The sequence below is a fragment of the Lytechinus variegatus genome, chromosome 5 (genome assembly GCF_018143015.1).
Source record: "Lytechinus variegatus isolate NC3 chromosome 5, Lvar_3.0, whole genome shotgun sequence".
Classification (NCBI taxonomy): Eukaryota; Metazoa; Echinodermata; class Echinoidea; order Temnopleuroida; family Toxopneustidae; genus Lytechinus; species Lytechinus variegatus.
This window is the reverse complement of record NC_054744.1, coordinates 17,065,590-17,080,781: the sequence shown is the minus strand read 5'-3', so window position 1 is coordinate 17,080,781 and position 15,192 is coordinate 17,065,590. Positions and strand designations below refer to the sequence as shown.

The 15,192-nt window shown below is 35.2% G+C and overlaps 1 protein-coding gene across 1 annotated transcript in view; it reads right to left on the bottom strand.

Moving 5' to 3' along the window:
• Window positions 1-410: 410 nt before the first annotated feature.
• The window catches only part of LOC121415593 (degenerin deg-1-like), a 28,792-nt gene continuing 14,010 nt past the window's right edge, over window positions 411-15,192 (bottom strand). Inside the window, exons 2-12 of the mRNA XM_041608863.1 lie at window positions 13,460-13,863; window positions 12,845-13,036; window positions 10,211-10,415; window positions 8,601-8,713; window positions 7,922-8,085; window positions 7,291-7,492; window positions 5,651-5,723; window positions 4,342-4,399; window positions 3,116-3,189; window positions 2,474-2,549; window positions 411-1,939 (exon numbers count right to left, since the gene is read on the bottom strand). Of these exons, the coding sequence (XP_041464797.1) occupies window positions 1,778-1,939; window positions 2,474-2,549; window positions 3,116-3,189; window positions 4,342-4,399; window positions 5,651-5,723; window positions 7,291-7,492; window positions 7,922-8,085; window positions 8,601-8,713; window positions 10,211-10,415; window positions 12,845-13,036; window positions 13,460-13,850 (1,710 nt within the window). The 5' untranslated portion in view covers window positions 13,851-13,863 and the 3' untranslated portion in view covers window positions 411-1,777. The remainder of the gene's footprint in view (window positions 1,940-2,473; window positions 2,550-3,115; window positions 3,190-4,341; window positions 4,400-5,650; window positions 5,724-7,290; window positions 7,493-7,921; window positions 8,086-8,600; window positions 8,714-10,210; window positions 10,416-12,844; window positions 13,037-13,459; window positions 13,864-15,192) is intronic.

Here is a 15,192-nt window from a genome sequence, read left to right as displayed (position 1 = left end):
CGAGGACATAATACGCCCGCCTGTAACGCGGAAAATGGAGTTATTGGTCAAGCAAGAAAAGTGAAAGGTGGCGACTTGACCTTTTGAACTAAAAATCAATAGGCTCTTGGGATCCATGCCAGTATCATACTCACCAAATTATTTTAGTCTAGCTTAGACAAATTGAAGTTTTCGCGTTTACAAGACTTCAGAAGGGTGAAATAAAAATATGTCACTGTGACCTTGATCTTTTGACCTCAAAATCAATAGGCTTCCTGAGATTCATGCTAGTATCATACACACCAAATTATATGAGCCTAGATTAAGTTAAACTGAAGTTGTCGTGTTTACAAGGAAAAGTTAACGGACAGACAAACACATAGACAGACAGGCAGACAGACGGACGGTCGGACATCGAGTGTGATACCATAACACGTCCCGTCTAGGACGGGCGTATAAAAAATGCATCGATGAGAAAGCACCAAGACCGGCACCAAGTTCTAACCTGATACGGAATTTCACGTAATTTATTACAATATCACTGAATTAATGTATATTAATTGCAATGCATGCGTAGTAAACTCTAGCTCCAATGAATATGTTTTACCTCAGATATAGGAAAACAATGTCTAGATTTGGTGATTTTTAGATCTTTTCAAAGTGTACTCCAGAAAACAACGAAACTGCGAACCGATGACAACGAATGTGATGTCATATAATTATATTTATCCTTACATTCTCCTAGCTTTTATCACTGTGATTTCTACAATGTTACATTGATGTAAGCACACACCTACGAAAGTGACCGCTTATTAATCTACATATCATTACCTTTACTTCCATCAGAATGCGTTATTCTCATTCTGACTATTGTGAATTATTTTAAAATGTTTACAAACAGACAAACACTTTTCAACCTTTTTAATAAATAGATGTAATTGTAGCTTCTACATTAAAATCACATACAAAATGAAACGTACGATATATTATATAAAACGTAAATCAATTATTTGTATCCGTATACATAGTACTGTAGATATAATCTCGAAAAAAAAATGGTCACAATATAGTGGCAAAGTAATGAGGAAATGAGATTTCAGATTTTATCAAGTAGGAAAATTTCAGTGTTTATAAAAAAAAGCATTTGAAATATAATAATATTTTATATAATTTTGGATTTAAGACTAATAAACAAAGAAACATAACAAAAAGGTGTCACAATCACTTGCTATTCGATCACATCACTATATTACATTTATATTCATATTTTCAAGGTGATATACGAATCAGTTTTGCTCATAATTTGTCCATAATTATGTTTATTTAGAAAATTCCTAAACTAAAGTGGAGCGTAATTCTATAATATAACATATAACTGCGACTTTATCTTTCTTCGACAAAAATGCGAGGTATAGGCCTACGTAAAGTATATGTTTAAACCTTACATTAGTTTTTAAACGGACCTAAATTATGTTATTTTTTGTAAACTCCGCATTTGTTGAAGTCAGATCAAGGCCAAGGGTCACATTAGAAGCTATGATTGCACATAAACAATGATTACAGCTCATCTGCTCATCGGACTATCGGCGTCATGATTGTATATTAATCTCATAATATAATGCAAGGTTTTGTATTCGAATTTTCGCATTCCGCTTCAAGGACCGTGCAATATACGCACTTGCATTATCCTCTAAGTACATTGTTATCCATTAACGACATCTCTTTACAGAGACCCAATTATCTAGATGGATACTCGACAGTCTGAGATGAGAGGATTCTTCTCCGTCATGACTAGTTTTCAATGTCCAGAAACCTTGGCATTATGTTTTGAGGTGTTCTTCGGGCAGCACAGAGACCGAAGTAGTTCCGAGATAAAAACCAATATCTCCATCAAGGATATGAAAGACATACCAACATACAGACCCATCAGCCCTCCAACACCACCAAAAAGAGTTTCAACCTGAAGAAAAACTTAGAGTTGGATTTTAAAACTTGAAATAAAGGGTAAGTGAGAGTTTCGACAACTGAATGAAGAAAAAAAAGAAGAAATAACACTTTAAAATATAAGTGATTACCGACACTCCTAATAATACATAATTTAGTTTGTTATGTGAATATACATAGTCAAATCATACTATTATATGATGCGAAATTTGCTCTTAGAAAATCACATCTCCAGTAATATATAAGGGTTATGGTTCTAATAAGGCTTTTAGCTCAGAATCATGTAAGAATTGATTAAATCAGGTAAGGAAAGGAAAATACAGGCTTACAACGAACAATTGAATATTAAAGAATTGAATACCTCGACAAAAATGAACTAACAAAGACAATAATGAAATAATAATAATATAATATATAATAAATGAAACTCCTAAATAGACAAATGAATCGAAAATACAACATGAAATATTTTTGTAAAAGCAAAAAAATCACTTGAGCTTTTACAGATGAATTCCATAAAATGTATGGAATATGTATTCATGTGACATACCGTGATTAATGGTGATTCTTGAACGTTCTCGAAATTGAGTTCTTCGTAGAAAACTCTCAGACGAACAAGATTATTTCTGGCAAAAGAAATAAAACCCCAAAATAACTCTTAGAAACTGATAAAAAATCATGGCGTCATTTCCTTCGGCAATAATTTTTTCCACATTTTGCTTCATGTAATCTAGGTGAGGTAAGTGGGTACCTAGCTAGTATTTATTTCTTAAAAAGGCAAACAGTTGCAATCCTAAACCAGGTTTAGCGTGTCAGTGGAAGAACGCCCTTAACACAACACTAACCTTTTGCGCATCTAACGCACTCGTAGCAGCAAGCATAAGGGCATTGCGTGAGGGTGTTTCTGCACCGATTGGGTGCGGGAAAATATTTTGTTAAGGGCGTTCTTGCACCGACACGACAAATTACGCTGTAAAAGCGAGTTTTCACTCAGTGACGTAAGGGGGGTCAGCGACGCAAGTGCATGACAAACCCTTTCAGGAAATAAAATTATGATTGTATTTATATATATTAACAATTTAATTCTTCATATAAAATTTCAATGCTCTACTTTAAGAAATCAGAACTCTCGATAACAAGAAAAGAGTATCTTTTTTTTTCAATATTTTTTCAAACCCGCTCAATACCTTACCTAGATTGTTCAACATCAGTAAGAATTCTTGCTGCCTTTTCACTGATATTCGCTAGCCTGTTGTACATATGAGCCTGAAATATTCGGGTAAAACATAAAAACATAATATAGTTAAACCTGCATTAGCGATCAGCCGGGGTAATAATAATATACCAAGTATATTTCAGCGCCTTGAGCACATTTGGCGCTTTATAAATACTCTATATTATTATTGTTATTATTATCATTATCACCTATATAGAAGGGCCATTGTGTCTATTAAGACCGCCTATTTTGGTTTCCCTTTAATAACTTCTCACATTAAAACATGTATTACAGGAAGGACTTTATAAGAATCGCCTGCTCATAAAGGCCGCTTTTTTGTCTCCTTTGGCGGTCTTTATAAAGAGATTCAACTGTAAACCAAAATATATTTCGTTGATTGGTCGAATGATGATGAAGATACGGGCCAAATGAGTGCAAATATCACTATGATTATGTTTAATACCAATAACAATACCCAATGCAACGACAATCAAATAGCAAATTTGTGACATTGCCATGTGTTTGTACACCGCAAAAACACCGGTGTTGATTTAACACCAGCCCGGAATCTATATATGTCCACACCGACGAAGTATTAAAGTACACCTGGGGAGCGTTTCATCAATTTTTTCATCCGACAAGTTGTCAGATCTGACATCTTTCCATGATTTTGATTGGCTGAGAGGCACTGTACCTATGGTAACTGTTGGATAAAACGTCCGACAAGTCCTTTCATGAAACGCCCTCCAGTTTAGTTTTGGTCTAACACCAGATAGGTGTTTATACAACACCAATTAGTGTTAAAACAGCATGGGTTTGATTCCAAACTGGTGATGTTTCAATACTTCTATGGTGTGGACATATATAGATTCCAGGCTGGTGTTAAATCAACACCAGAGTTTTTGCGGTGTAGTTTAACTCATATAGCTACCAAGAAACACATGTATATGTGCAGTGGCTGAGTGGGCTCACGCGCCTGACTTACATACATCTAATCTCGTTTTTGTAGATTTCAATGGCTTGGCAATTCAGTTTCAAGATATTTGTTATCTTAGAATCCTTACTCAAGAGGAGTTTCAACAAATTTATTTTTCCAATGAATTAATTTCTAAACTTCACGTTTGTTTCAATAAGAACAAAGTTATTACTAAGTACATCAGGTTATTTTTATTCCATTTATACAAATGAAGGTTTGAACCCACCTCGTATCGTACACCAGGCCATCGAGATGTTGATATTGTCGGGGTAAATATGGTTTCACTGTAGGGTATTAAAAAGGAACATTAAGGGGCATGTAAGTCAAAGAAATCACCTTGAATGTAGGATACGCTTCATAAACTTCACCTGGATCTGCAGTCTTACCTTGATTTAGATTGGTTAGTGTTCCTGTTACCATGGTAATTGCCATAGTTGTAAATTCACAACTTTGCTATTTACCATAGTAATCTTTAATAAACGGGGACTAGAACCGTCTTTGTAAGTTCAAAGTGCAAAAAACTTTTTGTTAGCTTGGTCGCTTGGCACCCTCGATTTCATATGATTTCGAATATTTAGGTATTCCAATGCATTGGTACAAATTTATGCGTAGGACCATGGTTTCAACCACTATTTGGTAGGTTTTCGTATGTTAACCAACGTTTTCTGTGTTAAGTCACGTGTCTTTACAATCGATTTGCCAGGAGAATGAACACTGTAAAAACTGCGGTGTTAAAACTGACACCAATTGGTGTTAATAGAGGACCACACCCTGAGGTGTTAAAAATCACACCATAGAGATTGAACGTAACACCAAAGAGTGTAAATGTAACAACAAAATGTGTTGTAATAACACCTATAGGTGTAAAACTAACACCACCAATTTAACCCAGTGTAAAAAAAACTGGTGTGGTCCTCTATGTACATCGGTTAACACCACAGTTTTTGCTTTGAAGGGATGTGCATCGGTGCGAAACATTCTTATATTATACGATCTTAGTTAGATGTGAAACAACTTTACACAAGTTCAAACATGGGTTTAAACTATTTTCTATAAATATGGTAAGCTATTGTAAAGAGCAAATGGAAATTTATTATTTTATGTCATAAAGTCATGTATATTTCAAACAACTTTAGGGAAGAATTGAATTTAACACACCTATTGCTCCATTTAAAAAAAAAAAAACAGATGATTTCTTTTTAAAGCCAGTCAAAATGTATTGAATTATTTTTATCAGAATCCACTTCAGGTTGCTAATATGCAAGATTGATATAATGTAAAACAATCACACTTAAAAGGTCAGAAATTTTGCCTCCTACTGCCATTTCATATACATTTATTTATAAAACCATATTTATTGAGATATTCATTGAGCCTTCCTTATAAAGGCTCGAAAGTTTATTTCATGTTACTGAAAATTGAATTCATTTATATATAACTTACACCTATTACCAATAACTTGGCTAATTTGTTCGTAGCATGTTTAGAAATATTATATGAATTAGAAGAAATGTAAATAATCAATATCTTATAACCTGCATGGGTTGGAACATGAACATCCGATGTTGTTTTTTAGAAACTCTCTTAAAACGAGCGATCTGCATTTCACTGAAAAAAAATATGGATTATGATTTTACGATTAAAATAAGAACAGACAAGAGAACTATTCATATCCCAGGATATTTTTTTTACACTGATAGGAATTGCATAACAAATGATTATATTTATAGACTACATGAGCTAAGTGGTGATAACGATGATGATGAATATGAATATGGTGATTATTGTTATTGTTTTTATTATATCTATTGTTATCATGATTATTAAAATAGCATTATTATTATTGTTAGTATTGTTATTATTTTATCATCAATATTATTCTTATTATTATTCGTAAAAGTAGTAGTAATAGAAGTAGTAGTAGTAGTAGTAGTAGTAGTAGTAGTAATAGTAGTAGTAGTATTAGTAGTAGTAGTGGTAGTAGTAGTAGTAGTAGTAGTAGCAGTAGTAGTAGTAGTAGCAGCAGCAGTAGCAGCAGTAGTAGTAGTAGTAGTAATATAGTAGTAGTAGTAGTAGTAGTAGTAGTAGTAGTAGCAGCAGTAGCAGCAGTAGTAGTAGTAGTAGTAGTAGTAGTGGTAGTGGTAGTATAGTAGTATAGTAGTATTAGTAGTAGTAGTAGTAGTAGTAGTAGTAGTAGTAGTAGTATAGTAGTAGAAGTAGAAGTAGTAGTAGTATTAGTAGTAGTAGTAGTAGTATAGTAGTAGTAGTAGTAGTAGTATAGTAGTAGTAGTAGTAGTAGTAGTAGTAGTAGTATAGTAGTAGTAGTAGTAGTAGTAGTAATGGTAGTGGTAGTAGTAGTAGTATAGTAGTATTAGTATTAGTAGTAGTAGTAGTAGTAGTAGTAGTAGTAGTAGTAGTAGTAGTAGAAGTAGTAGTAGTAGTAGTAGTAGTAGTAGTAGTAGTAGTAGTAGTAGTAGTAGTAGTAGTAGTAGTAGTAGTGGTAGAAGTAGTAGTAGTAGTAGTAGTAGTAGTAGTATAGTAGTAGTAGTATAGTAGTAGTAGTAGTAGTAGTAGTAGTAGTAGTAGTAGTAGTAGTGTAGTAGTAGTAGTAGTAGTAGTAGTGGTAGTGGTAGTGGTAGTGGTAGTAGTAGTAGTAGTAGTAGTAGTAGTAGTAGTAGTAGTAGTAGTAGTAGTAGTAGTAGTAGTAGTAGTAGTAGTAGTAGTAGTAGTGGTGGTGGTGGTAGTAGTAGTAGTAGTAGTAGTAGTAGTAGTAGTAGTAGTAGTAGTAGTAGTTATTGTTTTTTGTTGATGTCTCATTGTCAATAATTGTCATAATCATTATTTCAGCGATATGATCATGTTCATGCTTCCACTATCTCATCATCATTATTACCAATATTGTTAAAATAACTCATATAATTAATAACATCACTGATATTATTATCCTCCATTTTATCATTAATATCACCATCATTTCATCGTAATCATGAATATCATTGATGGATGTCATCATCATCTTCACCATGGTCATCATTTTGGCCATCATCAGTTGCTATCATCATTATTATGATTATCACCATATATCATCAATGTCATCATCGTCTGATGTCCGATTTTCATCACCAATATGATTGTCATCATTTAGTGTAACTTTTTTTCCCCACTCATTTATTACCTTGGACTTTGTCGATGGCTCCACACATAGAGCCATTGATAAGAATATCAGTAATGCAGGAACAGTTTTTCTTCATGGTCATTTGGAGGCACATTTTCATACAGGAACGTTGGCTGAAGTCGTACTTCTCAGGTTGGTAATAGTCAGAGGAGTGGCCATTTTTACATTTACCAAAAGGATCGCCTAATCGGTTGATTGTCGTCTACAGATGAAAATGGAGGCAAGAAAGAGGCGCATGTTGAATCATAGTCATAAATAATTTGACAACATATCGGGCAAAAAGGAAGGAATTTTTGAGAGAGAGTAGTGGAAACCCACTCCTCATCATGGTGTAGACCATTGAAGTAGAAGTCATTGCAAAAGTTGGCATTATGTTAGAGCAGTAGTCATGTTAGTAACCTAGTACAAGTAAAAATATAATGTGAGTGCTAGTTATTTTAATGTCAACTGCAGTAGAAGTCTTAGAATATTTTGGTTCGATACCAAGACGACAAAAATACGGTGACACTATTTTTTTCTCAGCTGAATGATAGGGGTTAGCTAGTAGTCGTAGTAGTCGTAGTAGTAGTAGTAGTAGTAGTAGTAGTAGCTAGTAAGACTCATGATGATATGACGAATAATAAAAGTATACCTTCTTAAGTCCGATTGAGGTGGCGACCCCCGGTGGGGCCATGACACCATCATCTTCAGGGAAAGCGTGGATGCGAGGGTCGTTGATGGCGACCTTGACTCCAGAATCCGGGCTCAGAACACCGATATATTCAGGCTGCTCCACCATCAGCGTCAGGTGAAGGCCTTGATCAAGTTACAGAGTAAGACGGGATGAAATATTTATGATTTAATTCTTAGAACATTGCCTCAAATACATGCAAGTTTTTTGGGGGGTATCGAACCCCCTCAGTCACACCGTGAAATCGATACCATTTCGATCAACGCTGTAATATTTGATCGAATAAAGTACAAGCGGTTGGTTCGGAGTTTGTTTCGTTGGTGTGACTATAGTGCATGAGAATGTTCCTCTCAAGGTGGGAAATTAATTGTTCATGACTTTCTCAAAATTACTAGACCTTTTCTAAAGTTCGCCTCAATGTTGTTGAATAATTGTGCTATATAAAGACGAGCTCGTGTCAAATTAAACGAGGGAAAATAAAAAGATTGATTTATTTCATTAAAGATTAATGTTCACAGATGAAACTAATCCATCCATTTCTTTTTCATCAAAATATCGCTTCCCATTGGCATGTGTTCACAAATCAGTTTCACTCAGCTATATTCTTTAATTATAATAAAAGCATCTGCACTATACATACCATATTGGGAGCCAGTTCTCGTTGTATTGATGGAAATGTCTCTGTTCATTTTGTGAGCATTGTTGAACACGAAACAGTTTCCATAGTTGACATTTTGAATAACAGTGAAATTTCTATCAAAAATGGAGGAGGAAAATTCAAAATGGAAAATTAAATGTGTCATAAGTGCAAAAAAAAAAAAAATACCAAATAAAATACCGATATGAAAATCCTAAATTACAGGGCCGAACGACTTTTTTCAAAATGGTGGTGGGGGGATGAGCTGGAATGGGGGATGACAGGTAAACATTACAAAAAAATAATCATGTACATGTTTTATAATAAAGGTTATAAAAATTTAAAAAGGGGCTATATCCCCCCTTTCGGCTGCCACTCGATAATAATCAACAAGATGCGTGGATTTCTATGAAAATACAAAAGTATAGCATTTCATAAAAAGGTATATCAAGTCAATAAACATCAAATAGGCTATCCAACCATATCATTACAAAGGGACATTTCAATTATTTTGTAAAGTGTGATAATGTTTTGTAATTAAACCAAAGAAGTATGATAATTTCTGCACTAAATAAGTATACACAACAATTTTGTATCATTATTAATATCTTAATCTTCCTATGAAGCAAAAATATCTGAAGAGAATGATACCTTAAGTTCGTATCAGACATCGACAAGGCCTCATGATTACCAGCAATTTGCTAATTCATTTAATTAGCACCAGAGCATTAGTTAGCATTAATTAGCATTAGCACTAGACTCTTTGTTATTGTGTAAAAATCGCCTGATAAAGATCGCTTGTTATACGGGATAACTCACTATCTCACGTACCATAGTCGAGATAATCACAATAGGGTTCCATATATTCACTGGTGCCTAAACGAAATGCTCCAAGTGCTTCGCTTTTTGTTAAAGGCCATACCAAATATCTTAAAATTCAATTAACTCCAGGCGAATCACGGGTTTCTCTTTAACAGAGACCGTGCATCTCCGTCAACTGTAATCACCAGGAGGTCGGGGTTCGAATCCCGATGCAGAGCCAAATTTATTACTCTTCACCAAGGAGACAATAGCTACCAAACTGAAATAATTTCTTGAAGGCGAAGTCCACCAACCCCCAACAAAATACAGTTAAAGAGAGCAAAACAAAACTAGAATAATCCAAATCGGACTCAAAATAAGTTATGACACTTTGTAATTTCCCTTATTTTCATTAAGCAGTTGCATAACATAATAATATGCATCTGATGTCGATGATATCAAAGTTTCATTATTTCTTTAAATATGGAATATTTCTGTTTTTATCAGATATGAAGATAAGGTCTCTCCCGGTTGAATAGCAATAACAAACAGCAGTGGGAATTGCCCTTCGTGACAAAGAGCAACCAAGACACTTGATGAATCAAACAGCGTTTCATTCTGGATTCAGGACAAACTACAAATTTGCAAATTTTGTCAGCTCCGAAACCTAAGACGAAACTGCTGATCTGGTTCACTAATTTTCGACAAAGACCTCCGAGCTGTTCATTGTCATTTCACGGGCATTTACAATACATTTTATTGTGTTCTTGAATTCATTCTGCGTCGCGACAGCTCACAGTGATTTAACTTACCTATAACTGCAAGGCTGTGTATCAAAGGTACACTGCAGAATAAAGTCTTTGGCCTGGTGACCATACTCCCTGAGCTCTTCAATCGTCGGTCTAACCACGGCCTGGAAATCACTGAAATCACTTGCAGTCGAGCTGTCATAGAATCTCTCCCAGTCGTTCGGGTCGTCGATCTCATCAAATGCATCGTAATCATATCCAAAATAACCTAAGAGTAAAGGTCATGCGAGAGGAAATTGACCAATAAGGGTTATCTGCAAGTATTTTGATTATAGTCTATAGCCCAGAGCAGAGTTAGCCCTTAAAACAAAATGGCCTCTATAATACCGCAGATATTTCAAAATACGGATTCGTTAAATGCATTTAAATCAGGAACTCAGTAGAGGTTTATTCAATTCCTTGAAATTCAGCTTGAATGGTTTCGTTTAATAAAGACTTTTAATATAACAAATGCACAACAGACATAACAATTTAAGTACTTATAAGCTTGTCAGTAAGTTTTTTTTTAAGTTTCATTAAATAGACCAACGATGTCATTGTAATCATCTCAATAACCAAGGAAAATGCCGCAGGGTATAAAATGGACCCAAAATAATTTTAATCTCATTCAGGTCATCGTAATCATATTAATTGAATTTTTATTCGATTTATTGTTTCACATTTCACAATAACATACTTCTTCAACACAATTAAGAAAACATGACAAAAAATACATAGTTGTAGTATTTAACAAGGAAATAGGCCTACAATTGCGTGAAATATGAGGCCAGCCATATAATAACCTAGGGGTGAAATTTTTTGGAAGAACATGAATAAATTTAATCATTATCATTCACGTGACGGACTCACGGATATAATTAAATGCATAAAGAATAAATTCTTATAAAGAGCACGTTAGGAGAAAATTGACTAATCACGATAAGCAGCAAACCGTTTTAGTCTATTCGATGCGCTACTTGGTTTGTGGACATGAATCGACGTCTCACTTAACTGCTTATAATAATAATAGTAATTATGAACCATTAATAATTCCCCCTTGGGTCAATGATGCCATTAACTTGTAATCATATTAATCATGTCCATGGTCCATCTTTTTTAAACATTTTTTTGTGGGAATAAAAAAAGGCCGACAAGATAATATTAGACTGCATTGATAGAAAAAGGCTCGAGGCAAAAAAAGGGTTGTCTATTTACAGGAATAATTAAGATTCATCTAAAGAAAATTTAGGCAAGCCAAATAAGATTTTGTAATTGTTATAACCATCCTTATTTGTTAATCTATGATTTAAGAATTCAAGATATCTGTAACAGGAAAATCATTTAATTCTTCTGGCAATATTAATGTAACACATGTTAGTATATGGAATAAATTGGGATGGTGTTTCAGGTAAGTTTATATTTCCATAAAATGTTCAGAATTTTGTAGTTATTATTTTTATATTTCATACTCCCTATTTGTGTTTCTGTTATTCTTTCTTCTGTGATGTGCTTTGTATCTGTTGAAAATGCGCTGTATAAATGAAGTGTATTATTATTGTTATTATTATCATTATTATTATACTATTATTATTAATATTAACATTATTATTATTATCATTATTAATATTATTATTATTTTTATCATTATTATCATTATTATTTACTCTCTTGAAGCACTTAATGAAGATTTTCATGTGCGATTTTCTGGACTTTATTTCTACAACATATCACAGACAAAGGTAATCAATAAGACCATGTGGATCGGGTTTTTAGAGTCAAATCAATGTAATTCACTGCCTTTAAATATAATAGCAAGTTGAGTCTAATCAACATTCTCCTTCTTCGAGAATTACAGGGGTGATAAGGAGGTATTGATTGATGTGGTTTGAAATCACGGGTCTAGAGTGCCTGATCTTACTTTGATATGAACTGAGTGTAGACTGGATGGACGTGTTAAAGATGTTAAAGACCCGCAATCTACCTCGCGATGTACGAATTATTGCAGAGATTTAACATTTACTAAACGGGGCCGATCTCTACAGCGCATCAATTCCTTTATGGAAAGCTGACAGGCTATAAAGTTGGTTGACCTGACCGGGACAGCAGCGTCGTCTCAGACTCTGGACAACGACATCTTTACAATTATTGTTCGTCCGGTCTAAATCATCGGATGATCTGCTGTCCCAGTCGACAAACTTTTGACCAAGGCCTCCCACCTTTTCAAAGGTATCGGTACGTTGTAGAGAGTGGCCCCGTGGGAAATGCTTAAACTCTCTAATGTATTTTTGAAGGAGCATGGTGAGTTCAGTGTGCCACCTCATCCCCTCTCCTAGAGCCACAATGAGCCCCCCCAAAAAAAAAAAAAAAAAAAAAAAAAGTGAGAATTACGTATGGGGCAACCTAAAAAAAGAGCTGCGAGAGAACAAATTAGTTTGACATTTTATTACAAAAATCTATCTTTGTAGTACATTTGGACATGATGTTCAGAAAATAACATATTTCAACCTTTCCCTTCATTTTCTTGTAAAACCTGGGGGTTGTTATGGCCCCAAGCACTCATGCATACCAGTGCCCACCCCCCTAAAAATCCAATAAAAGCAGATGTGATTGATTACCCGAGGTTGGGTAATCAAAAAAATGAAATGACGAGCACTTAACTATAAGAGTCGCTTGACTCTGGAACTGCACGGCGACGTCGATTGGATGGCGAGGTGCTCGAGGATTCTTGCGGTGTAGAAACGGAAGAAGAATCGTCGCTACTAAAGAACCAATCGTAGTCCGAATCGTCGACACCAATTCCGCTGACATGGTGATCGACGTCCAAATTTGCAAGTGTTTCGAACCGGGTACCTACGGACAAAAAAAAATTATCATAGATGCTATTAACAGGACATCTTTATATAATGATTTTGCCACTTACTTCTCCATTACGCATTCACGAAATTGCTATATGAATTGACTCCTAGCAATACCCTGCTAAAGGGACAGTGATATACCCTGGCTGACTGCTAAGTTTGTCGTAAACCATAATGTTGGAAATTCCGTCAGAGAACTAATAAACTACTAGTGAATAGATAGGGTCTCGATAGTTGATATGAGGAACTAGTGATTGGCCTAAAACTACCCAAAGTTCTGAAACAATTTTAAAAATTCGACTAATCTATTCTTTGTCGGTGAATAATAATGGACTGACTGTAGTTGTTGAGTTGTATGATTATAGTTTTCAGCCAACTTAAAAAAAAATCCGATAAGATATGAGGTTCAATGGTCTACCATTTAGTTTTGATCTTCGCATCATATTCAGGTTACAAATCGTGACCGACGGGAATTCGAGCTTCGATTCAGTGATGAGCGATATCTTGGTCGTGGTCGGCCGGCCGGTGAAGGCGATGACGAGCTTCGAACCCTGGTAAAGGAGCGCTCCTAGCAATCCCAAAGTAACGACGCACCAAAATAGACGAGAAATCAACGAGCGAGATGAATTCAGGAATCGCGGAATGCCATGGGTCGTCGCGTTGTCGACAAAATCATCGACAATGGACTTGGTGCCACCTTTTGAGACGCCACCGCTGTTGTCATGGTTGTCGGATGGATTTTGTGATATTGTTTTAGGACCTTTGTCGAATGACTGGGTGTTCATCGCGATGTTTTCTCCCCCATACATGCCGACTGGAAGCCTATACAAGGCAAGAAAAGAAAATGATAAAAATGTGATTCAAGAACAAGATATTGTCGTTCTTTCTTTTCATCGGGGCGTTGGGTGATGATATTCTTCTTGGTGTTGAAGATGTATACGCACTTTAATTCCATCATGATGTTTTTCCTCTTAAATGAATGGTATATTTGGCAGTGATCCGGGGATGGGACCCCCTCCCACGATTTTCGAATTTTGTGCAGGAGTCTTTTTGATAGCCCCCCCCCCCCCGCCGCCCTAAACGGACACAAATATCACCAAATCGCCACTTTGGTCATATACCAGAGACTGCACGGACAAGAATGCCAATTCTGGGATTAACTAAAAATCAGAATTTTATTCAGTTCTATTGATACAGAATTGTGTCACAGTATAAAAGTGTATCATTGGGATCAATATAGGAAAACAAAATTGCCAGAATCGTTTTGATTGTCAAGAGACTTGTGGTGAGGGTGTCCAGTAATCCCACCATAGTATCTTCATATGTGAACGACTTGAATCACCAGCTTTGACAAGAACAGTAGTAAATTGAAGAGGGAGAGAGGGGGGAGGGGAGTGGGAGAAAGAGAGTGTATGTTGGAAAAAGAGAGTGGAAGAGAAAGAGGGATAGGAGAGAGAGGGAGAGAGAGATCAACTTTGCGTGTGTTCATTCTAATAAATTTCAAGGGATAGGGTTGATAAAATATACATTTATTAATTCATATGGTCTGGTGACATTATCGGAAACAAGCCAACAATCAATAGCTAATTATAGTTGGATATAGAAACTCATGTTAAAACCTTTTAGCTTTTAAGCGATCACACCGTCAAATCCATTTGATAATTGATCATAGATCCATTTATTCAATCATGGTTGTCAAATTGACATGGTGACATTTTATGACTACATTTCCTTGACTGATTTAGGATATATATTGCACTATAAATTAGATAGATTATCGTAATGTATGGCCAGGGTTTAGTGCGAAACAGATAATGAATTATATCTCCCATGAATAAAGACAAAAGGTCCAGGTATAGTTGACACCATAGTGGTAGTAGATGGCAATATTGCAATATTGGTAAATCATGTGACTCAGCGCCTGATGTTGACTACATATCGATATTCTTGTTGATTTATAACTTTCCAGCTCTATAGCCCAATGTTTCACAAAGAATATCACAAACCACGTAAAAGCTCCATGACCAAGAGCGGAAAAAAAGACAGAGAATAACTATGTTTGATTTTAATTTCATTTCCCATTTTTTAAAGAGATCAACTTTTCTGAGTTCCATGGAAACTTTTAAATAAACATTTTACCCCCATTTTAAG